Source organism: Leishmania infantum, chromosome 22, assembly GCF_000002875.2.
Source record: "Leishmania infantum JPCM5 genome chromosome 22".
NCBI classification, from domain to species: Eukaryota; Euglenozoa; class Kinetoplastea; order Trypanosomatida; family Trypanosomatidae; genus Leishmania; species Leishmania infantum.
Window position 1 is genome coordinate 225,509 of NC_009406.2, and position 26,675 is coordinate 252,183.

Consider the following 26,675-nt stretch of genomic DNA (forward strand, 5'->3'; position numbering starts at 1 on the left):
GCACGAGGGCTACAAGGGTTCGATGGAGAGAGCAGGGGGGCGAGGTGTCACGGAGAATCAACAACAGCACCGATGGGCAACGGTACGCACACAAGAAGAGTACGCTGCTCGTCGGTCAGAGAGCACACGCACAGGAGAGGTGGTGATAGTGGGGTGGTGGCGGGAGGGGGAGCAAAGGGGTGAGAGGAGAACCTATACGAGCAGAGGATGAGACGGAGAGAACGACACACACGAAAACAAAAAAAAAACGACTAAACAAAAGGGGTGGGGGGAGGAGAAGGGAAAGAGCAAACCAACAAAGGGAAGTCGCCCCAAGATACGGAAGCAAGACACAAGATACAAGAGCGCATACAACAAAATACACACATAGACAGGCGAGGAGGGAGGGAGGGCGACGCTGCAGCGAAGTGTGAAAGAGGGAAGGCAGAAGCAGGCAAACTCTTCCCCCACCTCCCCCTGGAGGGAAAAAAAAAAGAAAAAAGAGTGCGACCGTTTGTGGAGGGGCACGTGCACAAAGTGCCGAAATGAAGGGCACGCAACCAAATGAGGAGCGGAAGGGACGCCGGAACAAAAAAAAACGGAGAGAGGGAGGCGTATCCCACGGGGAGGGGCGTCAATGAAGGAGGGGGGAGGATGAGAGGCGTGACAGAGAAGTGTCAAACATAAGAAAGGCCGAAAGCATAACGTCACCAAAACAAAAAGGGCAGCAGCAGACAAGAGAGGGGAAGGGGCAAGGGGGAGGAGGGCGAGGGGTTCTGTCGCGTGGGCAGGGAAGCACACAACGAGCCTACCAAGAGCGACGGTACACAAAGAATAAGACCACAGCACACACGCGCACACACACACATGTATATATGTGTGTGTGACCTAAGGAATCCGCCCACGACGTATCGGCAAACGTCAGAATAACCGGCAGCCACTACTCGAACAGCCGTCACCAATCCAGCGACACAGTGCAGCGCACGAACAACAACAGCCAGCGAAGATAAGAAGAATAACAGGAGGAGAGAAAGAGGAAAGAGAAGTTAGAGCAACAAAAAAAAAACCAACGACGCGAATGCAGACGGCGAAATATATATATATATATATAACTATGTATTATATATGTGTATGTGGCGCCGTTCCTTTTTCCTTTTATGCTTGGCCGATATGCGGAACCGAACAAGTACGCCGACAGAGAGAGACACCGAAGAGGAGGTGCGTCAAGGAAGCGAACTCGCACAAGGGCGAGGGCGGGAGGGAGAGAAAAAGAGCCGAGCCGAGCCACAAATACAAAGCATGACAATTCAAAATGAAAACAGCAAAGAAAAAAAAGAAATCACAAGTGGCGGTGAGGGTCGGGGAGGGAAGGAAGTATGCTGCAACGGTGTGAGGGTGTACCGAAGCTTGTGAGTGTCCTTCTGTGCTTGTGTGATGACAAAACGAGAATCAGCATATACAGAATAAGGAAAGGCAAGTACAAACGACGATTATCAAGACACGTCAGTGAAGGCGGCCGAAAAGCCGCGTAGCCGCATGCAAGTGATGGGCGGTTCGCGAAAAAAAAAACGGCGTAATGGGGAAAGAAGCATGCAAGCATCGAGCGCACACACGCACACGTGCGCAGGTACAGACCGTACGGCGCAAAGAGAGAGAAGCGCTGAGCAAACAAAAAAAAAATGACCGACAACGCACCGGGTGGCGCTGAGAGACGTGAAAGAGAGACACAGATGCGCTAGGGCAAACACGCGGCACTGTCCAGCAGCACAGCGTGCCCCTTGATGTTGAACGGTACGCGCCGCACCGCTGACGTTGCGGGAGACCCCCCTCCTCACCTATCAGTATTGCGCATACGCCGTCTGTGCGGTGTGTACGTGTCGACGCAGTCGACAGACAAGTGTGCCAGCTCTCTTCGCTTGCCGCTCACACAGATCCGCCTGCACAACTCACTCCCGCTGCCGCTAGCCCCGCCTGAGCAGTGCCTTGCAGTTTCAGCGTGTGCTGATGGGTATATGTTCGCGCGATTGATTTCCTTTCTGGGGAGAGGAAGGGTGCAGGGTCGATGCGGAGAGCTCCGCGGCAACAGAAACGGCAAGCACAATCTGAAGCAGCTGTCTGTGCAGGAAGACAAGGAAGCAGGGAGAGGGAGAGAGCGCTAGAAGACACCGTATGGGAGGAAGGTCCTAGACGCCGAGCGATGGAGACAGAAAGAGAGAGAGCAGGGAAGAAGGAACAAGGAACAAGGAACCGAGTCGAAACAAATCCTTAGCGAAAACGAAGAGGGAGAAAGGGTGTCCGACGCGCACAAGTGCCGCGAACTACTGGAGAATAAAGAGCACACACGAAAAGGAGAGAACAAAAAGAACGAAAGAGGGTAGAATGACGGAAGGGGCGATGGGAGGTGAGAAGAGAAGAGGGGGCAGGTGCAACAACATGGACACATAGAATGGAAGTAAAGATGTGGACCTCAACGCCCTCGCGTCCGTATGCACATCTGTGGGTATGCTGCGGTATCCTGCGTCGTTTGAAAGGAGCAAGACGGAGAGGCAGCGCAAACGCGAGAGCGACAAGCGGGGTGGGGAGAGAGGGAGAGAGGGGGGCAGTTGGAGGGAAGAAGGTAATGCGAAAATCAACGCGTAACGCACACACAAGCACTCGAGAAGACGCGCGGATCAAGAGCACTAAGAAAAAAAAAGGAAAGGCGAAGTATTTAACAAGTAAACTGATAACGATGAGAGCCACAGAGAACCACAGAGAGAGGCGCGCACGCACACACATGTACGGACGCACAGATGGCACAGAAGGGGCGCGAGGAAAGAACCACTCGCAGCGGTGGTGTCGCGCAGCCGGAGATGCTTCTTTTCGTCCTTCTTTGCTCGTCGCGTCCGTACGTGTGTGCGTGACGGGTAAATTCTGATGGCCGTTTCTGTGCGCAGGGTGGAGCAATTTTACGCGAGTTGAAGGGCCGCGTTTGGTGTGTGTGTGGGGGGGGGAGGGGGGAGGATGCGCTGGCGGCGACGCAGCAGAAGGATGGCAATCGAATGCGTCGAAAGCAGCAGATAAGAAGTGGACTAGAAAATAGGAGTCTGATGTCATCAATGTGCATGCGCGGGTAGGTGCGTGCAAGAAAAAGTGAAGAAAAAGATGAGCGGGCAGTGGAAGGAACGGCACTTGTGAAAGGGTGGAGGCAACGCAGCTGCCATCGGGGTATACCGTGCTCGCTCCTTGACCCCCTCCTCAGCCCTGCACACACTGCTCGCTGAGAGCGAGCCAGAGGAGGTGATGGGCATGGGTTGCATACGGGAGTGGGTGGCGGGGCATACACAGAGAACAACGTGCTGCAGCCCGCGCCCTCCTCTCCTCTGAAGATCGCCAGAGACACCGAACGCCCGTAAGTTTCCATCATGTAAGAGTGCGGGTCTACCCTGTGCCGCTAGTAATCCGCGTAACTCCGTCGCGGATTGGCAGGAGGAGGGAGGGGAGGGGGCGAGTGGCAACGTGTGTATGTGCATGTGCGTGCCCCTTTTTTTTTGCTTCGTCTTCACCTCTTCTCGGTCTTAACTGTGCAGTTCATGCGCTGTGACTCAGCGAGGCACGCGCATGTGGCTGGGGTTATTCATGCACCCACCACACGCACGAGATCGGGGTTGACGGTGGTATACATGTACACTTGCTCGATGCCCTCCGTCGACGCGGCACTAGCAGACCGTTCGAGAAGGTGCCGCAGACGATCGCCTTCTACGCTCAGGCAGTAGCACGCATGCTGGCCATGTGGCGCAGCCGCGGCAGCAGGACTGCACAGTATGCCTTCACAGTAGAAGTACGAGCACGGCGTCACCTCGTGGTGGGCGTTCTTTGCGATCACAGTCGCCGCACCGGTGGACGACAGTGTTGCTGCCGAGGAACGCCTTGGTGAAGGAACAACGCGCGTGACGGCAAGCGGCACATTATGCTGCTGCACTCCACCGCTACTGTCAGGAGCAGGGAACGATGTGGAGACATAAAGCGGGATCCAATGCCATGTGAAGAGGGGGGAGCGGTGTGCTGCGGCGGCAGAGCCGGGCTGCTGCTGGGGCGGCACGACAGGCGCACACGCAGGCACACCGCACAGCAGATACGAGGCCGCTCGACTTTGTCTCCAGTCCATCTTCGGCGCAGAAGCAGCGACCGCGCCGACGTCAAAGCTGGCCGACACGCCGGACAGGGTTCTCGTGGAGCCGTTTGTCTTCGAGGTCTGCTCGCCCTTGTGGAGCAACAAGGTGCACAGGAGCACGTGCCACGAGGTGGGATCTAAAGAGGAGCACGCTAGTCGAGACCCGGGTGCCGCTGGTGTTGGTGAGCCAGACACCGTCCTGTCGTGAGGCACCGCCTCGTGCTCGTCATGACGCTCCCCGACCGCACCTACATTGAGCGTCAAGGTGGACACATACAGAACCTGGCGGCATGTCAGTCTGTGGGGCAGGTCTACGTCTCCATCTCTCTCAGGTGGCGTGAAGGCGGTATTGGCGCCGCGGCTCTCACCGAGAAGCCACCGATAGACAATGTTTAGTGGCATGCCGAATCCGGCTGCTGCCCCACCGCCGGTCAGCTGCTCCATCATGCAAGTGGCTCCGATTTGATTGTAAAGGAAACAGGATGAGGGCAATGAAGGCCTTGGCGCGACACCGCCCCAACAAAGGAACCGGAGAGGCGGCCGACATCGAGGGACGACGGTGCCAGACGGCGGAGAGGAAGGGGCACAGTTCTGGTTCACCGATATTTTGATCTCGTCTGTGGCCGTGGCTGGCCAGAGCGATCGCAGCAGCGCGGCATCGCACACGCTCAGAAACGGCAAATAGTCAGCTGCCTCAGCTGAAGATGCCTCACTCCCCGTTTTTGCTGCTGTGCCACGCGGTGCTGCCCGACCAACACCGTCAACGCACGCCATGGCGCACGGCAGCCACCCAACATACGCAGCAGCAGAGCTGGGGGCGTGCCTCAGTGAGAGATAGTGAGAGGTGGCAGGAGTAGAGGCAGACGAGACAACGTTGCTGCGAGCCGCCGGTTCGGACTCTTCTGCCCAGCACGCGTCCACCTGGAGTGTCACCAGGGGCAATGGCGAAGGCTCCGTGTCGAGGACGGAAACCGCAGGGGTAACACCACCAGTGGCAGAGCTGCTTGCCGCACCCACGTGCGCCGAAACGACGTCCGCCCAGCATAGGAACGAAAGCCGAAGCACAAAGGTCAGCAAGGAGTCGTCCCGCTGCCCTTCCCTGGCACCACGCCAAACAAAGTACCAGGACGTGCCAACAGCGGCGCCTGCACCTTGTTGAGCCGCATCACCACCAGCCATCCATCCGCACGGGGTGGCCACAGGAAGCCGCTGCAGGCGCAGTACTGCTGCGGTGGCACGGATAGCGCCATCTGTAGTCGCTAATGGAGCATCACCACTATGAGTTGTGCCATCCTCACGCGCCGGTAAGTTGGGTAAGTCCGCGCGAAGATCCTGTACGACGACCACCTCTCCAGCGGCAAGGTCTACAACTCCGACAAGCGATCCGACAGCCAGCACAAGAAGAACCGTGCTCTTCGCCGCCGTCTCCGTCACAGCACCCGCTAACGAGCTGCTGTCGACCTCCATCGGTGGCAGGCCGGCGCTAGGTTGCCGATGGCCAACCCGTCGCGAGCTGTCCTCCACTGGTGCCGTCACCACCTCCATGTGAACGACATCGGCACCAGCCCCACGGTTCAGCAGCGATTCTAGAAAGAGCTGCTCCAGTGGTGGGGCAGCGTCGTGCCCCAGACCATGGCAAATGGCACCAAGGTGCAGCACCGCACCCTCACCACTGAGATGGCCTGCAGACCGTACCGCAGCAGCAGAGGAGTGGCTCGCGCATCTCCAACCAACAACATCACCGCTGCGTAGCAGCGCCACCGCATCCAGCTGCCTCACACACGACAGCAGTGATGACCTGGATGATGTAGCGGTGGCGGATAGAGGTGGAGCTGTTCGAGCGAGGTTGTCTACGCCGGCTTCATGGACTTCGCCGGCAACCCATGCGAGCGCAATTGGCACCACACTGTCACTCACGGTTGCCCCAAGCCTCGCTACAGCAACCGAAAACGTGGGCGTGTGCGATAGCAGATCGAACGCGGTGGAGAAGGTGTCAGCGGTGCTTGCCTTGCTAAGAACATCCGAGAAGGCGGAAGGCGACACGACTCGAGTGCATATACCCACCGCCCACGGACGAAGGTTCGCTAACGCAGCCGACGGCTGCGACGTTGCCGCACCTCCTCTCGTCGCCACGCCCAAGGCCGCGTTCGTTGCCTGTGTCACTGCCGCCGGGCAGCCATCAACATGACCGCCGTTCATCAGGGAAGAGCTCAGCCGAAGCTCAAAGACGCCCTCGAGAAGGGTATGAGGATGAGCATCCACTGCATCGGATGTGGCGTCACCATGGTGCGGTGCTGTTGTGTATCCACACACAAGACAGCTAACATCATCGGACGCTGCGGCAGACCGCCAGCACAGAATCCGGCCCATCATGGCTAGAGGTGCGGCGCACCAAGAATGCTGCAGCGACCCACCAGGCCCCGCTGATGAGCGCAGTCTCTGTGAAAGATGCAGAGAGAAGCTCCAGTGTTCGCCGGCACCGATGCCGCCGTTGGTGAGGACATCGTTGTCATGCCGACGTTCGGCCACTACTGGCAGGGCTCGCGTCCACTGCGCTTGAATGGTGATCACAACGGCACTGTGCCAGTGCACCCTCTGTGCGGACAGTGCCGGGGCCTTCTCGGAGAGAAGAGCGCACACACGCGCAACAGTACACTTCTCCACTTCACCGCCGCGTCCTCGCGGGTCTCCAATTGCACGTGGGCTGCCGACTGCGTTCGCCGGCATGATGTATGGGTCCAGCCAGGTCGTTTGTGCGTCATCTACGTAGCCGTCCAGGATGCACCGCGCCACCTCGCCGTCGCGGCCATAGAGCACGAACGCGAATACCTTTGAGTTACGGAGGGCTTTGAGGCCCTCCCGCTCACTACCCGCACGCTGGAGGTGTGGGAATTCTCTCCAGCACACTACATCGCGGTCAGAGAACTGCGTGCCTGCCAACGTCCTTTCTCTGCGTCCACGGCAAACGACGGCGTCAGCTCCGCCGCGGAAAAGGCTACTCGTCCCGTATGGCTCCTGCGCCGGACGCTGAAAGACGCCGAGGACCGCAGTTGCCGCATCGGCGCAGGAGTGGAGCGCGGTACGAAACGCCTGCGCAGCCGAGGGGGCGGAGGCGGCTGCGACCGTAGCGCGCTGCTTATTCGTGGCGGGAGGAGGACGGGAGGGTGGTGAGCGCCGTCCAGCGAGCGCCGTGGCGAAGAGAAACTGCGGGTGGGCCAAGGAAAGTCCGCGCACGGACCACGGCCCAACCAGCAGACGCCCCATCACCATTGGTGGAGCCTTTTGGGGAGTGGCAGCGGCGGGCACGGTGGCGGCACTCAAGTGAGGACCATCCTCCTTAAGGTAGCACACGGCCAGCGAGTCCAGGCACGGCTCAGGAGGAGCACCGCTGAGGCCGTTGATGCAGCGAGAATGAACGGTGGGGGCCGCATAGAGCACGGCGAGGAGTGGGTACAACTGTGTGAAGTCGGCCGTCCCAGGCAGCCAGTGGAGGCCGCGCACGCTGGCGTGGGGCAGAACGCTGCATGAGCAAACAGAGTCGTGTACAGCCTCATTCGACACTGACTGCCTCGGCGCGAGGCGCAGCAGTTCGCTCATGTCAAAGATCGCTTGCTTATGCAGCCGCCACGCACTCGTGATCGCCGACGCTGTCGGCAGGTTTCCGCTGCAGCAACGCAGGCTGGCGTACCGCGCGACAGGGCGAGCATCAGTGGAGGAAAAGGCCGAAGAGGAAGACGCTACAGTGGGGCTGCACCACACAACGAGCAGCTCCAGCAACGAGTTGCTGCCGTCGCAGTGGGCATCTGCAGAAGCGGTGAGTGATGCGGTGGGAGGCAACGGCCGCACGAGCGAGCTCACGAGAGGAGCACCGGTCGCCCATGTCAGCGCAGAAGCCCAACCCTTTACCGCACCGGCGCTGCAACCTGGTACCAACATTGACGACGCGGCAAACGGAATCCATACGCACCCGCCCAGCTGTACAAGCCACTCCGCAGGTGGCGAGCCGCGCGTGAGCTGGAAGGTCGCCAAGGCGGCGCAGCCGCAATCGAAGTAGCACAGCACATCCGTCGAGATCATGGTAGCAGATGCGGCATCATGAGCCATGACAAGCGGCGTTGGCGCATTCGATGCATCGGAAGACCTCTGCCAAGCCTCCTGCCTCACCACATGGAGAGCCGCCAAGGCGTCACCGGAAAGGTGTGGGGAGGATGGCCGGGAAGATGCCGGTGGCGCACCAGCGGTGACGTTAGCGAGAGGTGCCGTTGCATCTGCATCGCGACGGTGTAAGAGGTACATCAACTGCGAGGCCCGCAGGGCCGCCAAGGAATCGCTTGGCCTCTCTGATAATGGCGCCACAGCCCCAGCCGCTGCTGAGTGTTCCAGCAGCAAGCATGAGTGTCTCGAGTGCAAGCCGGAGGTTGGCGGAGCCACTGAATTACCGACACCAATTGATGCTTCCGCCCCGCTGCAGCCTGTAGGACACCCACCGCACTCTTCGTGCGTGCTGGACGAGAAGTCGGCCCCACGCGAGTCTGCCAACGAGCGTGCGTAAAGAACATCACGAATGGCGCCGGTACAACATGTACCAGAAGGCGAAGTTCGCGGCCCGCGAGGGATTGCCTTCGCAGAACTATCGGCCGCCTTGCAAAAGGAGAAGAGCGCTGCATCATAGGGGCTGCGTGCCGCCGAGTCGGCGCCTGCAGCGGAGGCGATGGCAAAGATCAGCGTACTATCATCGACTGCGCAAATCGAGTGAATCAGATGCGCGCTTCCGTCAGTGCCGCCGCCCTCTTGCGAAGTGGTGGAGCTGACAAGTGGCATAAAATGCCGGACTGCGTAGTGATCCTCCCGTCGCAAAGTTATTGTGCGTGTAGAAGTGTCTATGAGTCTGTGTGCGTGTGCGTGTGTGCGTGTGCGTGTGTGCGTGTGCGTGTGCGCGTGTGCGTGTGCGCGTGTGCGTGTGCGTGTGCGTGTGCGTGTGTGCGTGTGCGTGTGTGCGTGTGCGTGTGTGCGTGTGCGTGTGTGCGTGTGCGTGTGTGCGTGTGCGTGTGTGCGTGTGCGTGTGCGTGTGTGCGTGTGCGTGTGTGCGTGTGCGTGTGCGCGTGTGCGTGTGCGCGTGTGCGTGTGCGTGTGCGTGTGCGTGTGCGTGTGCGTGTGCGTGTGCGTGTGTGCGTGTGCGCTCTCTGTGTGAGTATGGCGGAGGAACAAGGGCAAAACAGCGAGAGAGAGGAGGGAGAGGAAAGGCAGGTAATGAACGAGCGTGGAACATAATCGGCATTCAATGTCGGCCTACAAGTCGAAGCGCGGTCGCGATGGCGCATGCGAGAGACACGAAGAGCCAGAAGGCGAAAAAGAAGCACCTGATGTGGAGCGCATCAGATGACAGAAAACGCGATGCGACATACATTTCCCCTGCAAGCGTAATCCTGCCCGTCCTGCCGGGTCGGGGTGTCAGACGTGTGCGGGACGCGCACCACCACGGAAAGACAAGGAAGAACCCATGATAGTGGCCTTGAGCGAAAGTATAGAGAGATGAAAGGTGAGGAAGGACTAAGACAAATCGCAGAAAAGGCAACAACTATCACCACTACCGCCATGCACGCACACACACACATTCTCTCCTCCGCCCTCGTACCCTGTGCGCTCCTTCGTATGTCGTGGAGACCCTCTTTCCCTTGTGTGCGTGTGCGCGTGTGTTGTGTGTAACCTTCTTTTTTCTTGCTTGGCGAGCGTCGCACTCGCAAAGCAACGTCGAACCACACCGGCAGCCGCAGGGAAGGGGAGAGGGGGAGGGGGGACGATAGACGGAGCGTTTTCAGCAAAGCCGGGCGCTCGTACCCAGCCACTCCCACTCCCACTCCCACTCCCACTCCCACTCCCACTCCCACACACACACACACACATATATACATATATATATGCGCAGCTGGGCAATGCAAACGCGAACAGTATCACACAAACGGAGCACAAGGCAACAGAACACACAGACGACAAGAAAAAAACGGCAGAAGTGGCGCGCCTCTGCTGCGGTACACGCGGGCATCCCCACCCACCCATCCCAACACGCGCCGGCACACCGGCACAGAGAGAGAAAGAACTCAAATTTACGGGCATGCAAATGAGATAATGCACGTCCACGTCTGCGCATGCACGTGTCAGTGCCCTTGAATGCATCTCTGCGCTCAGCCAGGAGGCCGTCGAAAAGCCGACCCTGTCGGAACATTTCTCTCGAAAAAGACGAAGACGAACGAAAAAGAAAGCGCTTGCGTACGTTCCGCCGCATCTCGACAACACTCCAGAGTGCAGAGGGTGTGGCATCCCAAGGGAGAGGTGTGGGCGAGGAAGCGGAAGCGGAGGCTTTTGCGTTGTGAGTTCTCCCCACTTTTTCTGCCGGCTCGCCTCTCCCGCCTCTTCTGAGCTTCTATGAAGATGCAGGCTGGCCAGTCACATACCCAGCCGCAACGCAAGGCGAGTGGTGAGTGAGGGGGGAAACGAAGGGCACAGCGCAGCGCGTGAGTGCGCCGTGCACAGACATGTGCAAGCGGCTGGAACCAGCGTGTCGGGTGCGCGCGTCTCCAAGGAGAATCGCATCTCGCCCCCAACTTTGTAGGCCCCACGCACTGCTCTTGTTTCCTGCACCGCTGCTCTCTCTCCTCCCAGAGTGGGCCCTTATGCAGTCGCGGCAACGCTACCGGTGTCGAGCGCTGGCGCGCACCCGTACGCCTCGTTGAAGGGCTCCTTCAGAAGAGTTGACAGCTCATCGGAGAGGGCCAGTACCTCCAAGCCAACCGCACGAACGTCCATGGAGTGGCTGCCAGCGCTGGCCGGGATGGTGACGCTAATCTGGTACTCCAGACGCGGATCCTCTTCTTCGTCCCGCAGCACAATGAGCGGCTGCCGCTTCGTCTCTCGCACAGCAATGGCGATGCCCTTGTCGTTAAGCCGCTCGAAGTGACGCGTCTCGTTCTCGGACAGGTAGACAAGCTGGCCGTTTTCCGGCGGCAGCACATCGCTCACGTCATCATCGGCGAGCTCAATCACAGGGATGCGGGTGTACGTCTCGCGGTCCTGTGCGCTGACGGCTGGGCGCGAGCGCAGCAGAATGCGGCAATCCGGCTTCTCCACAGAGGTGCAGAAGGCTGTCTGCACATCCACCCACTCCCCATACACCCCCTCCACCTTCATCTGCTCGTTCAGCACCACCTCCAGCTTGTCCTTGGCGCGCTTGATGACGCCCTCATAGGTGAGGCGCGCGTTCTTACTGACGGGCTGGAACCCACGCTCTTTCAAGAACGCCTCCACAAGAGGAATGGCGCTCTCCGGCATCGCAGCGATCCATGTGTACGGCTTCGTCAGCTGGAGGCGCTGCTGCAGCGTGTAGGCGGACACGACAGCCTCTCCGTACCGCATCGCCGCGGGGGTGAGCAGTAGCTTTCCAACTTCCATGGTAAGCTCGCCATCCATGCGGAGGTTGTTCATGTTTAGCAGACACCATTGAAGCACCTTGCTGTAACGTGTCTGTAGGGCCCCGGTCGCATCCGAGGAGGAGAGGGTGTAGCATTCTGTGTTGGCAGGGAATCCCGGGAAGGTGGAGGTGTTCACGCGACTGACAACGGCCTCGGCACAGCTGCCCGTCGTGAGCAGCTGAAATGCCTTGGGAACCATGTTTGCCGTTCCTTGATAGAAGCCTGCCTGGGCCAAATCCAGCAGCTTCTCTGGCTGCATCGCGCCTGCGCCAGCCCAGTTGCCGTAGCTCTGCTCGCTCTCCTTGCCGACGCCTTGAGCAGCTCCAGCGATGGCAGCGGCGCCGCCGCGCTGCTCGGCGCTGTCTTTGCTGTGCAGGTACTCCTCCATGCGTCGCACTACCGCCGCCTTCTTTGCCGTCGGATCGACAGCGATGCCCGCGTCGGCCAGAAAGTCCCGCATCTGCGCCACCTGCAGCGAGAAGAGATTGCCTTCATTCCACAGCTGCCACACCTCCTCGTACTTTAGCTTCACCGTCTTGCTACTAAACGCCACTTGCGGTCCGGAGGCACGGGTGTCACCGATAGTCGGGCCAGTGCTACTCTGGTAGCGATGGGATACACAAAGAGCAGCAGCGGCGAGAGTCAGGTGGCATGTACCGCGGTTGCGGGTAGACCGCAATGAGAGTCGCCCACAGACGCTCTGCATCAGCGGAAGCGGCAGCGTCAGTCGATGTGAGTGCAGCATGGCTAAGCACAGACAACCCCCGACTTCGGTATCCGTGAAGTTTCTGTGTGTATGTGTGTGTGCCCAGCAAAACAGAGAACGGGCGCTCTAAGCTACCGCTCTCGAGGACGAAGAGATGAGTTGATGAATCGCCGCCCCTTTCGTGTGCAACCCTCTCAGCACGAGTGTTCGCTGTTCCGACACGCTTCTGTGTAGGTGGTGAGGGACCTCTATCCTTGTCTCTGTCACCACGAGCCTGGCAACGCACCCGTGCCTGACGCAGATACTCGCACGCGCCCACACTGGCAGAGAAGCTGATAGGTTCTCCGGACTGTCGACCCCCCGCGGAGAAGAGAGACGATACCACGACACGGTTAAGACCCAAGAGAAGAGAGTTACAGGTGACGAGGTGAGTGAGGTGAGTGGCAAAAAAGCACCCAAGAAAATCTGATCTCAAGAGGAGGCAGCGCCACAAGGGATAGGCTCTCATGCCCATGCGTGTGCGTGTGAATGCGTTGCGAAAGGCGAGGAGGAGGGAGGGAGAGAGGTGCAAGGATGCCAAGCCATGCGTCTCGCGTCATGTCTGCGTCTGCAATGCGCGCTCACCTTGCGCACTCATTTCCTTTTTCTTCGCGCTGCACAACTAGAGTGTGGAAATCAAGCGGAGCCAATGATGAGAGGGCGCGGGGATCTGGTGAGTGCACGAGATCTCTTTGCCGCCCCTCACCCCACCCGACCCCCTTCCCCTCTCTTGCTCTTCAGACCTCCTCCCACCCCTTTTTTTCCAGGTTTCTGTTGTCGTTGCGGAGCTCTTCTGCTGGCGTCAAGGGCACAAGAAGTCCGCGAGAAGACAAAAAAAAAGGAACAGAGATGAATCTATTCGTTGCACACTGCCGGAACTGTGCCTGTAGAAGGGTGTGATGTGTTCTTTGAGCGGGACGGCAGCTTTTCGTGCCTGCGCAGCCGCGGCCACATCTCCCGTCCTCACCCCCCCCCTCACCATCACCTGCCGCTCCCGCCCTCGAACTTACTTCAACTTGCCCATATGAGTCTAAGCCCGCTCTCCTGCAGGACAACCTCGGACGAAGAGGGAGTAGGAGGAGGGCGGGGGCATCGAGCGAGGTGACGCGCAGAGGGCGCTGCAAAGGCGAACACAACAACGAGGTGGGCATGACGACTGCGTCTAAGCCCTCACACGCGCGAAAAGACGCGCCTGCGCAGGAGAAGTTCAAGCTATATATAAACGTGTATAGGCAGATGTCTATAGCTATAGAGATGGGTATCATGAAGATGTCTAAAGTATTAAGCCTCCAACGCATAAAAGGCAAAACAAAACAGACAGACACAGGCATGGCGCACATCGACACACACAAGCGCGCACACGCCAAGCGAGGTGGCCAAGACGGCAACGACACGAGCACCAATGCACAAGGCACCGGAGACAGAGGCGCGCATACACAGAGATGGAAGGAAGCGACGACATGGAGGGAGAGGAACACTGAGAAAACGCAGAGAGTATATTCAGCTGCAGGTGGCTATTCCGTTTTGCGTTCACTGGTACAGTGGTGATTGCATCCGCGTGCGCGTGCCTGCAGCAGGAGCGGAGAAGTCGCCCTCGTCATCCACGTCAATCAATGCCCCCGCCGCGCCACCGGCTGGACGAACGGGTACCACTTGGAGAGGCTCCTTGGCCTCGCAGACACAATCGCAGATGGACTTGATGCTCTTCTTAGGATCCGGCTTCTGCTCCTGCATTGCCCCGCCCATGGCCGCGCTGTCGGGCCGCCCATCGTTGCAGTGAGGCACCGCCGTCGCCGCGCGATCAAACTGAGGGCCGAGGTATCGGCTGACGGAGTTCGTGCGGCTGTCGAAGCCCTCGGCGGTGCTACAGCGACTATTAGCAGCTGAAGACACAACGCCACCCCTCCGACCTCCCGGTCGAACGTCGGCATCAAAGAGGCACGGCGGGACCGCCGCGGCCGCTGCACCAGCACTGGCGCCGGCACCAAGAATGCCGCCGGTGTACTGCAGCATCTCGTGATCAACCGGCCCGCAGGCATTCGTGGTGATGGCCGCATCAGATAAGTCCCACAAGCTGGCGTCTCCAGCCGTCATCGTGTGGGCGCCGCCGCGCCTCTCCGACATCGTCATGGCAGAGATGCAGAGCTCCACGTCACGCCCGTGCGGATGGCGGTGCGGCGTGCTGCCGCCGCCGAGGAAGGTGTCCTTGTGGATAGACTGGTCCGTTGGCGTGTGCACAACTACCTTCTCTCCTAGCCCCTCCGCCATAGCGGCGCACATGCCAAGTGCTTCGTTGGCAGCAGCGCAAGCCTCCGCAAGCTCAGTGGCCGGGGCGTTCGCGTTCGGATTGGTGGGAAGCGCTGCAGCAACGCTTCCGTTCGCAAGCGGCGCTCGTACCTTCGAGGTGCAGACCGGGAACGGAGGAGGAATGGGGAGAAAATGACCAAGAGATACCCCGACGGCGCACGCGTTCGCGGGTGTGTCGCGGCGTGCGAGGCCGTGGTTCAGCTCGTAGATTCTGCGAATCTCAGGCGGGCATGGGGAAGGGAGTCGGTGAACGCCGCTGCACCCGGTGTCGGCCATGCAGGAGCCGCGAATCCAGCTTAAACACAGGTTGCGCGGCACATTCGCGTAAACGCAACTCGTCGCGTTGCGGCACGCGCCGTACCAGCGGAGGCACGGGTGCAGCTCAGCGCTGAAGGCACGATCCTCCGGGTAGAGGCAGCACCGCGGCATTGTTGCGTTGGCAGCACCCTTCGCCACCGTCGGGTCAGAATGCTCGATCTTAGCCACAGAGTCGTCGCCGTCGCCGTCGCCATTCTCGTCGTCCGCCGCCTCCACGGGAAAGATGCAGCGAGCGATGACGTGGTCGTGCGCCGCTTCAGCGCCGCCGAGGGCCGCCGCACCTGTGACGGGTCGCTTGAGCGCCCCTGACTGCTCGCAAGAACGGTCACCGTCGGGGGTGTCCACAGTCTTTGAGGTAAAATCACTGCCCAATCCGCCGTGAAGAGCGTAGTGCTGCCCGTTCTTGTTCGCAGCGGCAGCGGCTGCGGCTGCTGTCGTCGCCGGGGTCGCTGCTGGGCATTCTTTGCAAGCCTCCACAGACCCACCCCCGTGTTCGTGGCGGAAGGCGAAGAAGAACGCCTTGGAGTGGATAAAGCGTGATGCCTCCGGGTTGCAGCTGGCCAGCTCCAGTAGGATCTGCGCCAGCTCACCTTTGCTGGCGTGAAGCAGCTGCTTCTCCAGAGCCACGCCAGACAGGCCGCGCGCAATAGCCGAGAAATCTGACGCTCCTCCCGAAGCGCCTTGGGCAGTTGAGGTGCCTGCCGGTGCGCTCGTTCGTCCTTGACCTGCTACAGCCGTCGCCGTTGTCGTTGCACAGGCAGCTTCCGGCACCGACGTCCACATGGGCAGTGGTGTCACTGTCAGGTTTGGAGAAGAGGACAGCAACGGGCCGCGGCGGGAGCCATAGCCACTAACCCCATCAACGCTGTAGTGCTGGAGGAAAAGATGGTGTTGGTGTGGCACGTGTGCGTACGCAGACGGAGAGCTGGCAGCGGTGCCCGTTTTGTGGCACCTCCGTCTACTGCTGCCGGGGACTGGGAAAGGCGAGCAACACTGGTCATGGCCATTGGCGTACGCCTGCGAGGACGACGGCGGCGGTGACGCGTAGATGCCACTCAAGTGCACGCTAACACTCTCCGGCGACGTCAAAGGACAAGCAGAGCTCATCGCAGTACCGTTGGTCGCCGCCACCGACACGGCGCCGCGGCTCCTTCGCTGCACAGTACTGCACATGGTTACGCTCTGCGATGTGGACAACCCGCCCGGCGTCCCACACAGCCGCGCTGTGTCAGAAGGCGATGTCGACCGGGAAAAGGGTTTCGCAGCCACGCATTGGCTAGCGTTGCACTCGCACGGAAAGAGCACCGACTGCTGGTGGGCAAGCACTCGAACCATTGGACACGGCTGAGGCTGGACGTACGGCAGCGTGCTCCACGGTGGTGTGCAGCCCGCAACAAAGGCGTTGTGAGCGCCTGTGAAGGGTGGCGACTGCAGGGGCGCGGTGTTCGCCGTTTCAGAAGAAAATGCCGGTGTGGCGCCAGCGCTGACATCGTGGTCGGCAGTCTCTTGATGGTGCGAGTACTGCCCACTGTCACACCCACTTTCCGCTGTTGCTCGCAGCTTGCTGAGCAGTTGCGACTCTTGTTGGGAATCATCGGCGTCTGTGATGGGCGTCACGTCCTGCAACGGTAGCAATGAGCTCTCCTCATCCTGAGCAATGGCACTCGCCGTCGAAGCCGCCGCAAGCGGCGCGTCCGGCGAAGACTGCGGCGTTGGTGCGGCGTCGGTCACGCGCTGGAAAAAAGGCAATGAGGCGTAGGTGGCTGCGAAGGCGTGGGGTGCTGCCGTGGATGCGAGAGGACTCCCACTGCCGCTGCCGACATTGCCGTTGCTGTTGCCATTTTCTTCGCCTCTGTGAGTATGAGGCGGTGCGTGAAACTGCTGCGGGCGCATGTGCGCCGGTGTATGGACGCGAGTGTACCTCCTGTCCATGGTGTTTGCGGTGGTCTGTGGTGGGTTCACTCCATTTTGCGGCACGGTGGAAACGGTGGAAGCACGAGTTGGACCCGTGGGCGCAGCCGTCCCAAACGGCAGAGGTGGTGGCGGTGATGCTTGGTTCAGAGGCCGGTCAGAAACCAGTGTGGCTGGAGCGGAAGCGGTGTTACTCGTCGATGCGTGAGAGCCCACTGACGTCGTGGCTGACGAAACCGATGCGGGTGCTGAGGATGCCGCGCTTACAGCTCGCTGTGAGCCACGTGACAACGGCGGATGCACCGCGACGGCCATAGCGCGCGGAGGCGCGGCGTCGATGGCAAGCGAGTTGCTGCGGTGCAACTTGTCGCGATGCTGCAGGGAGGTGCTGCTTGCTTCACTCTGTGGCTGTCGTGGAGGCGCGCGGACGGGGCCGGTGATAGTGCCTGCAGTCTGGCTGCAATCCTTTGGCACAGTTTTGTGCGCGGGCTGCGACGCCAGCTCCCTCGCCGATGGTGCAGAGGCAGCGCCCTGTGATGTGCTCTTGAGAAGAGCATCGGCCCACCGCCCTGATGGGCCCCTGCTGCTGCTGCTGCCCTCGCCGGCTATGTCGTCAGGCAGGCATGCATAGGATTTTTGTCGCGCCGGCGCCTCTGTGGAAGAGGATGGACAGAGGGAGCTGCGGCTCATGGGGGTCGGCACGATGTCTGCGGCAGGTGGAAACTATCCCTGGAGGTCGCAGAGGGGGCAGCCAGAAGTGCACTAACACGGGCAGAGATCGAAGCCAGACACCGCCCACTAACCCGACCGCACACGACGGAAAAATGAAAGTACGCCACTGTCCGAAATCCGAAGATAGCTCGGACGTTGTGGAAGAGGGGCGTCCCTGGAGCGTAAGAACTGATTCACTGCCTGCGCGCCAAGCACCGAAAAAAAAACTCTTTGAACAGTGCTGCAGGGGAAACACAAAAAAAAAAGAAGGCGGTGGTGACTCTACTGCTCTTGGTAGTCTTAGGTACCTGGTGCACGGAGATCACACGTCTTGTGATCCGCGTATAAAGCGCGTCTGGAGGCGTGTGTGTATCTTGTGTATGTTTGGTGCAAGACGTCTATGTCTCTATGTGCGTCTCTGCTTGCGAGTGTCTCTCTGCTTGGAGGAAAGAAAAGCGTGCGTGTGCCAAGTGCCCGCAAACGATGCGCTTCTCTCTTTCTCTAAGCCGGTGCGGCGATACACAACCGCGAGAAAGATAACGATGGAGGCGGCGACAGACAGACAGAAGGAGGGAGAGAAGGAGGGGAGGGAGGGCGACAGAGTAGAAATAGAAAGTTGCTCTATCACCGAGTTCTATCACTATATCTTCTTAACGGTGGAGAAGGTGCGGAGGCGTTCTTCTCGCCTCGCTCACTGATTGTTGGGGTCTGCGTGGATATATGGGTGTTTCTCTCTGTGTGCGTGTGCGAGAAAAGTGGAGGGTGTGTGGGGAGAAGGTATAGCGTTGAGACGTTGTTACGTGCGCCTCTGAAGGGCTGTATGGACGCTGCCAGACCAGATCTAAAGAGAGGAATCCCCCCTTCCTTTCCTTTCTGGGTTGTGCGTGTGCGTGTGCGTGTGTTGATACGCTCCCCCTCTCTCAACCTTTTTGGGGGGAGAGGAGGGGGTGTTTCTCTTCGTTTGCAAACGGTTGGACCGGTGGCTCGATGAAAACGATAGGTGCGTGTGCGTTTGCGTGTGCACGAGAGAGGGGGTGCAAGTGGAGTGACCGGCCAAAAAGAAAGAAGTGGGGTGATGACGCGCAAACGATGGAGCGGTGAAGGATGCGAAAAGAGGGCACGGCAGCAAAGGCAAAACGAAAGCCGCTCTGTGAATATGGGGGAGGGGGTGCGCACGCGCTTGGCGTATCACCAAAATGAGTGTAGACGGCAGTCCTCAGCAGAGCAGAGGAAGAAAGGGCGAGGAGGAGAGGGGGGCGGCGAAGGAATGCAAATGATGGCAGCGAAGCCAGTGAAGCGGACCGAGAAAGCGGAGATGGGACACGCGTAGATACAGCCGCATAAAGCCCTTTGTGCACGAAAAAGAAGGCACAAGAGAGAGCATGCGCGCCATCCAGCAGCACCGACGTCAAACCCACTGACTGCATCCTCGTGATCCCCCGCCTTGCCCCTCACATACCAGAGTGCAGTGCAGCCAACGATGGAACACAGGAGCCCTGCCGCAAGGAGGAGAGCGACAAGAGGGTAACGGGTGGAGGATACGGCAACGGCAGCACCGTTAGCCTTCGCCGCGGCAAAGAAAAAGCAAAGCGTCCGTTGCCCGTGTACTTGGTCGCCGCTGCTGCTGCGGCTGCCAAGGGCTGAAATCGTCGCGGGGGGGGGGGGGGGGGCAAAGCGGAAGTGCGTTCCCATCCTCAAACATAACCTCCTCACTCCCTCCGTTGTGGTGAGGCGAGTGCAGGCTGTGTGTGCGGATGCGTGTGTGTGTGTGTGTGTGTGTGCGTGTGTGAGAGAGCACGTACGTGCCTCGTCTCGCTTTCTGTGTTCGTCTTTGTTTATTGGGGGTCCTCTTGGTGTGTTTGTCTGCGGTACGTAGGCAACATCCTGCTTCCTGCTCGAAAGATTCCTCTCCCCGCCTCCTGCCCCCTCTTCGACTTCCGCCCAGCGTTGCAGCTCTCACGGCACTCGCGCTGCACGATGCGACACGTGCACACACACACACACACGGAGAGACGGCAATGCGAAAGAGGAACCGAGCGAGAGAGACGGGCGGGCAGGCTGGAGCACATGCGGTGGCGGCCACCGCACAACACAAGAGCATCACTTCGCCGCCGCTCAACAGACGGGAAAGTAAAACGAAGCACACACAAAAACAGCCACAGCCATCATCACAACCACCACAAACGATGTCGTTTTAGTTATCAGAAGAACATCGGAACATCAGCAAGCAAACAAACGAAAAGTGCGGCAAGCACACTGGCACGCAAGAAGCTCATCAACACAACAAAAACGACGAGTCAAGGGGAAGCGGCAGACGACCTCGTCGAATGGAAGAGACGAAGAGGGAGGGCAAGTTACCAGAGCAAGACGGAGCTAAAGAAATTTTCAGAGAAAGTGCCAAACATGTGAGCCTCTAAAATCGATACGACTTTCTTGGCCGAGAGCCCGTCTTCTCCTTCTCCCTACTCCTTCCCGTGCTCCTCATGGTAACGCTGCATCGCCATTGTCTTCTGCTGGAGTGCGTCGATGACCTGATTTTGCTGCCGCTGCTTCAACACGATCGTCTTCTCTACCTGGTCCATGCTCTCCTTGATTTGCGCCGCGCGAGATAGGAAGTACTTCTTCGCGTGTTCCATCGACTGCTCCAGGAAGTAGCCGGTGCCGACGTCCACCAATACCTTGTCGCTCGGCACAACGGTGCCGCGCACAAAGAGCGACGATGTCATGCACACGAGCACCTCCTGCGCCGCTTCCGTCTTGGCGGCGTTCTCGCAAACGGCATGGTACTGCGCAACCACGTCGTGGTTGTCCTGGTAGCGAGTGCGTCCGTTGTAGAGGCCGTCGTAAGCCGTCCCAAGACTACGCACATCATTGTCAAGCTGCTCCTTGAGGCCTTCGAGCTGCTCAATGGGTAGCTGATAGACGTTGATACTCATTGGATTGGCTGCAGTTGTATCTGTGTTGCGTGAAGGAAGAGCACGTATGCGTAGCGAGTGAGTACGCGTATTGAAGCACCTATGCACTGGCCTGTGTGAGTGATCTGTCGTCACGGCAGCTGCCCTCCTCTAATCTCTTCGCGCACGCAAGAAACGGTATGTAACGCGTGCGCCGTGCGGCGTGTTTCGAGGGACCGGCGGAGTGCGTGCGGCAAAAAATGAGTCGAGAACAGAAAAGGAGAAAGTGAGAGTGACGTCGGCGCGCAGAGCATGGAGCAGCTTTCAAGCACGGGGAGACAGGATGCGTTATCGCAAGCCATTCACCACTACGGCGCTGCGCAGCGGCTGAGGGGGGAAAGAGGAGGTCCTCACAGGGAAGTCGCAGAAGCACAAAAAAAAAACGTTCGACCACCTACGCATCTACTGTCACATGAAAATGGGGTGTTGAGCTTGATTCGCCTGTTCGCGCTTCGCATTTGGGTTATGCTGCGTGTGTCTAAGTGTGTGTATATGGGGGGGGAGACTTTCTGAGGGTGCCTGGCCATGCTCCGTCGCACAAGCGGCCCTGTACGCGCATGCGCAGACACACACACGCATGCCTGCACGCACACCGTATATAGCAGAGTCCACGCACGCGGTTCCTTAGTTCCTCAAAGCGCGGGAGAGTCGGCAGTGGGGCAGCGGCTCGAGAACCGGCATAAAGTGGCCCGCCTAGGCCGATCAGCAATCCCTCCCTCCACATCCGTTGCCGTCTTTGCGGTGTTTTACTCGCCGTCTCAAGTGTCCTTCGATCACTGCAACACGTGCACACACGTAGACGAGAGTGTGCCCTTGAAAAGGTGGTTCACCGAGTCACTTCACGGCAGTGCTCTACGATGGTGCCAAGAAACGCCTGAAGTCGTCAAAGGGCGGGATCGGCAGCTCCTCCCACGCGACCTCGGCCGACTCGTGGATGCTCAGCGCTGGCGGCGCGTACTCCTGCAGATAGTGCGGTTCCATAGCATGCCACTCTTGGTAAGGCAGCCCTGGCACGAGGTCTGGGTATTCGCCGCGCGCATTCGGCACGCTCACACGCCATACGGGATCGCCGGGCACGAGGTAGAAGAGTACGCACGGCGATGTCGGTTTGTATGGAAGTGTCGCGTGATCCCATAAGCAAGCGCGCAGCATCGGCTTCGTGACAAGACGCTGCTGCAGCACCAAAGGAAGAACTCCGATGAAGAGGGGTGGCCAGACCGCGGAATAGGGAGTGCGAGATACCACGACACCGCGCGCACAACCATTCGCTGTGGCTGATCCGTGAAGAGAAAGGTATGTGCACACAGCGTGGGGAAGTGGAGTACGGCACTGACCGGAGCAGAGCGAAAGAGTCAGACATGCGCACGCACGCACACCCCGCGCACCGTGCAGCAACATGAAGGCTGCGGAACGCAGCCCATAACGCTACGGCATCCCATCTCCGCGCAACTACCCTGCTCTTCATTGTATCGTTCACGGCAAACGTGAAAACGGTGGAGTCGGAGACGGAGGGCGCCTTGAAAGTTTGAAGGCCCCCCTCAGTGAGTCTCGCCACCGCCAAGCACGCACAAGCACGCGTCATCGCTCCTCTTTAAATCTCTGTTCTTTTTGTCGCTGAGCCAGTCGCCGACTCTGCCGTTGAAACGAAACCAAAATGAGGAATGAAGACGAGGCAGGTCGAAGCACAAGTCTGCGTACACCTCCCTCCTCAGCCCCATCTCGTCCTCTCTGCACCTTGCCAAGCGTCACCAAACACAGCAGCGTGAAGTATTTCCTTTTTGGCGTTCTTTTCGTGCTCCTTTGCGTCAGCCGCAGAGCCTCCGAGCACTTCGAAACGGACAACGAGAAAAATGCGGCGCAGGCAACGCCAGCAAAGCCGCTTCTCCGCAACGCAGTGACGGAAACCGAAAGAATTGGGCCACACGTACATATGAGGGGCTCGCGCAGACTTCCTTCTCTCTCTCGCTCCACCTCTCGCCACGCGCTAAATCAGCCGTGCACCCACACCTCGAACCTGAAAGACAACGTGAGAGGGGGATGGCGGCGCCGCGACTGCGAAAAGCAGCAACACCGAGAATCTGCTACTCACTTTCTTGTGTGCCTTTCTCTCCCACACAGAGCATGGGGCATACCGCCCACCTTATTTCTCGCCCCCCCTTCCCTGTCAAAGGTCCGATATCGCGTGATGCGGCGCAGCGCTAGACGCGCGCGCCACAGCAGTGCGCCCATTCAGTCATTTGAGCACGGGCCTCTGCCCTAAACTATACCCAGCCCCCGCGTCGCAGGTCGTCTCATAGCCGCTCACAATCATGCCGATCGCCATGTGGTGCATCCCCTTCGGGGTGGCTCGGGCCTCCCACCAGTAGGCAGTGCGAGGGCCCGGTATGGGACGCACTCAAGTCTCGTTGACACTTCGCCCGCCACATCGATGACACAAGCCAGCTCACTGTTGCAGTTAGCTCCGACGCAACACCATCCAGGACCTGGCCCTGCCACTTCTGATGGTGGCGCGGCATTGGCAAGGATAAAGGAGGGGCCGCCTGGCTTCTCCCCAGAGAAAGTGGAGGGGGTACTGGACCCTGAGATGCCACGCGCTGAGAGAGGTGTGTGGGCCCCTCCCCCTCTCCGTCATGAGGGGCCGCAGCAACGAAAGGAAAGCGGAAAAACGTCCTGATGCGTCCCTCACGCTCTCTCGGAGAAGAGCCCACGTAGACACTCGCGCATGGACAGACGCCATCGCTCCCCGCACGCAAAACCACGATGGCGACAAACATGAGACCGCCTGCGTTGATCGTATCACCTTCTTTTAGCTAAGAGAACGAGGTGCTGCAGAGCATGTGGCGGATTAGGCGCCAGGGACGTACACGCCACCGCTGTGGCGTTGCGACGACCCTTCATAATCGCCGCACTCCTCGTCCTTGTATTCCTCATCGAGCTCTTCGTCATCCTGGAAGGCGTGCTCCTCTTCCAAGTCTTCCTTCTCGGTGTGCCGCTCAGCACGCTCCCTGCCCCGTGGCACAGGCGCTGCCAGAGCTCTCGGCCCTCCAGCGCTGTCTGCCACATTGCAGCTATACCTGTTGTCACCGCGCTGATGGAACTCACGGCCTACCTGCAGCGGCGCAACGGCGAACGAAAGAATCTGCTCAAAGACCGACTTGGGCTTGCTTACGACGGCGTTGCCGCTCTCGGCCTCGTTGCCCGAAGCTAGCCGTAGGCTCTGCTCAGCAGCACCACAGCCGCCTGGCAACGCCGACGGCGGCATCTGCGGCACACCACCCCCGCTCTCTGCCGTGTAGCGACCCAGCAGCACACGCGTCGTCTCGTTGAAGTAGTGCAGGTCGTGATCCAGTGGATGAACGGCGGTTACCACGGAGCTGGTGACAGCGCCACCCCTCAGGTGCGGGCCAGCTCCAGACGAAGCCCCGGCACCCGTGGCTCCAGTGCCGGGTAAAACGCTCGAGGTGGCATGCGCTTGGGCAGAGCCACCCGCAACCCCAACGTTGCCGCCACTGACGCCTCCGTTCACTGAATAGCCGTCGCTACGCTCCTCTTCATCGCTGGACCACATCTCCGGCCCTGCGGCGCCCGATTCACCGCTTACCGGGCTCGCAAGACCATCGCTGCCGCCGTTGCCAGCGCCCCTCGCCGGGATGACGGCCGCTTCGGCAGCAGCCACAGCCACCCGCCGGGCACGTTTGCGCTGCCGCGTCTCCGCGGCCTGCTGCCCGATCGGGTCGAACGTGGCGTCCATGCGAACGCAAGCAGCGGTCGACGGCGCCAAAATGGAGAAACGCGCGCCGTTGGCGCCGATCTTAGTTCTGCCTGGGGTGGCAGCGTCGAGGTTCAGCCAATCGCCGCCCCTGACAATGTTGCCCATGTCCACGTCATCCACCTCGCCGGGTTGACGAGTGCCGTTGAGACGCAAGCCCTTTACCTTTCGCTTGTACCGCGTGCGGCGGCAGACGCACCACATGGCAAGGGCGATGATAGCAGCGGGCACCACGAGGGCGATGAGACCGAGGAGAGCGAGGCGCATCGCAGGTGCGCGGCGCGTGCCGAAGTTGTCGGGAGGGGGTGCTGACGATGAGGGGGGCAGTTCTGTGCCCGCGTCGCCTTCACCGACCAAGACGACAACAATGTCGGCCGCTGAGGGCAATAACGACGACCTCCTCAACGATGACACCGCGGACGACCCCCGCGGCAACGGAACGGACAACGACGACGAGGAAGCCGGGGTCTCTGGAGCCTTTGCTGCTTTGCTGCCCCTCCCGTTAGCGCCTGGGCTGACGCCGGAGCTCGAGGAAGACGGCACGGATGCAGAAGCGCTCTCCTCCAAGGCGAACACATCGCCGGCTTGCGAAAAAGTGACGATATCGTCAACATCGCCGTCAGCCCGCGCGGCGGCCACCACAACAGCGGAACCCGTATGGTGCGGTAGCGCTACAGGCTGCAGCAAGGGCACAGTGAGCGGTGGCGCGCGTAGGCCCTTCCCCCTCCCCAATACAGCGCCGTGTAAGGCAGAGACGCAAAGAGTGCCATGAACACCGTCGCCGCGGGGTGTCGTCACCACCGCCGTCATAAGTGAGAAACTGCACAGCAGGGCCACAAGCAACAGCGCCCGTTGAAGCATTCGCGCCGTGGAGACGCGAGGACTGCGGTTGCGCTGCAGCCCTTGATGAGGCACGGGACACATGGTTATGCTTATGTGGGCGTACCTATCATTGCTCGTGCGTAAGGACTCGCAGCACGATTGCCGCCGCACTAAAGAGGGAAACAGCCGGGAAGAAACGTCTGTGGGCGTGTGCCGGGACAGCGGCACAGACACCACAGGCAGAAGGGGTGAAGGCAGCGCACGCGGGAAAGAAAAAGAGGCGCAACCCCTCTTCCAGTGCCGATGATGCGCGGCGCCAGCAGAGAAGAGAGACGGTGGTGTACGAAGCACACAGCGCACTCCCCCTCCCCCTCTCACTCTCCCAGCATCACCACGCAAACGTGCGCGCACACTCAAATGACGCCCTCGTGTGTTTTCCTCTGTTTGCGGCTGCTGAAGGCGCACCGCACGCGTCCTCGATGCGCTCGGCCAATGAGCTGCGGATGCGCTTTGCACGCATTACTCCGCGGGCGGCTTCGACTTCTCCCCGCGTATCCGCGCGTGTATGCGAGTTGCCGGATGCCGAAGCCTATCGCTGCAGTGTGTGTGTGTGGGGGGGGGGGATAGAGGGAAGGGTAAGCGGTGTATCAAGCAGTGGGACGGCCTACTGGCGCCCGCCGTGTACAGGCGCTGCGGTCAGCCTTTGATAGCGGTGCTGGCGCATGCGCACACGGAGACAGACAAGCAGCACCAAATGCAGAGCACAGCGAAATCGAGGGGGCGGCGAGTGGGATGGGGGGTGTTGGCGTCGTGTGCCGGAGGAGGTCAAACGGTGCCCAGTGGAAATAGAGCATAGGAGGAGGGGTGGGACGGTGCGGCGAGAAAGAGGGGCCAAAGAAATCGAACGACAAAGAGAGATGAGGCGATGCATGGAGGGATGAGGAGGTCATCATGGCGCCATCCCCTGCGTTGCCCTTCACATCGTCTCCCCTCCCCCTATCGTCCCTGCCGTGCCACGGTCGTCAGGAGCAGTCGCCGCCGCACAGAGGCTCCGCACATCGAGCACGAGGAGCGGCACGAGAGGGGTGCCGAAGGGGGAAGGGGTCTTGCGGAAAAGACGGAGACGGAGGGAAGGGCGAGCATACGTCGGGGAGCGGGGGGAGGCACATAAAGCGCGCGAAGTGCCACGCTCGGCGTCTCTCTTGTGCCACGGAGACGGAAAGAGCAGCGCACGCCGGTGACGAGCAGGGGGAGCCTGCGAGGCACACTGGCGCGTGTATCTGTGTGAGTGTACGGCGTTGCACTCCGCTCCAGCCCCCCGCCGCAATGCAGCGCTCACGCATGTCAGCAGTCTCAGTCCTCCTCCGCATTTTCTGCGCGGTTTGCGCACTTTGCACTTTTCGTTTTTTCCCTCTGCGCCTCGTGCCATTTTCCTCGCCACCTCTTCAGGCGCGTATTCGAATACCGCACCAGCGCCGGAGGCTGGCGCCGGAACGCCAAAGCGCATTTTGCCGTTTACGTGCCCGCCCACCACGAACAA

The 26,675-nt window shown here is 60.0% G+C and overlaps 6 protein-coding genes across 6 annotated transcripts; all 6 read right to left on the reverse strand.

The window, feature by feature from the left end:
• Positions 1–3,595: 3,595 nt before the first annotated feature.
• On the reverse strand, positions 3,596–8,953 carry LINJ_22_0510 (conserved hypothetical protein; the record flags this gene model as incomplete). The annotated part of the gene is made up of 1 exon (XM_001465545.1): positions 3,596–8,953. One exon carries the CDS (start codon positions 8,951–8,953, stop codon positions 3,596–3,598), a length of 5,358 nt encoding a protein of 1,785 aa, XP_001465582.1.
• Positions 8,954–10,801: 1,848 nt separating this feature from the next.
• Positions 10,802–12,304, reverse strand: LINJ_22_0520 (conserved hypothetical protein; the record flags this gene model as incomplete). The annotated part of the gene is made up of 1 exon (XM_001465546.1): positions 10,802–12,304. One exon carries the CDS (start codon positions 12,302–12,304, stop codon positions 10,802–10,804), a length of 1,503 nt encoding a protein of 500 aa, XP_001465583.1.
• Positions 12,305–13,873: 1,569 nt separating this feature from the next.
• On the reverse strand, positions 13,874–16,303 carry LINJ_22_0530 (glucoamylase-like protein; the record flags this gene model as incomplete). Its single annotated transcript, XM_001465547.1, has 1 exon — positions 13,874–16,303. One exon carries the CDS (start codon positions 16,301–16,303, stop codon positions 13,874–13,876), a length of 2,430 nt encoding a protein of 809 aa, XP_001465584.1.
• A 3,749-nt stretch (positions 16,304–20,052) lies between these two features.
• LINJ_22_0540 (prefoldin 5-like protein) lies at positions 20,053–20,526 on the reverse strand (the record flags this gene model as incomplete). Its single annotated transcript, XM_001465548.1, has 1 exon — positions 20,053–20,526. The coding sequence occupies one exon, from the start codon at positions 20,524–20,526 to the stop codon at positions 20,053–20,055; it is 474 nt and encodes a 157-aa protein (XP_001465585.1).
• Positions 20,527–21,396: 870 nt separating this feature from the next.
• LINJ_22_0550 (conserved hypothetical protein) lies at positions 21,397–21,696 on the reverse strand (the record flags this gene model as incomplete). Its single annotated transcript, XM_001465549.1, has 1 exon — positions 21,397–21,696. The coding sequence occupies one exon, from the start codon at positions 21,694–21,696 to the stop codon at positions 21,397–21,399; it is 300 nt and encodes a 99-aa protein (XP_001465586.1).
• Positions 21,697–23,389: 1,693 nt separating this feature from the next.
• On the reverse strand, positions 23,390–25,237 carry LINJ_22_0560 (3'a2rel-related protein; the record flags this gene model as incomplete). The annotated part of the gene is made up of 1 exon (XM_003392445.1): positions 23,390–25,237. One exon carries the CDS (start codon positions 25,235–25,237, stop codon positions 23,390–23,392), a length of 1,848 nt encoding a protein of 615 aa, XP_003392493.1.
• Positions 25,238–26,675: the final 1,438 nt, after the last annotated feature.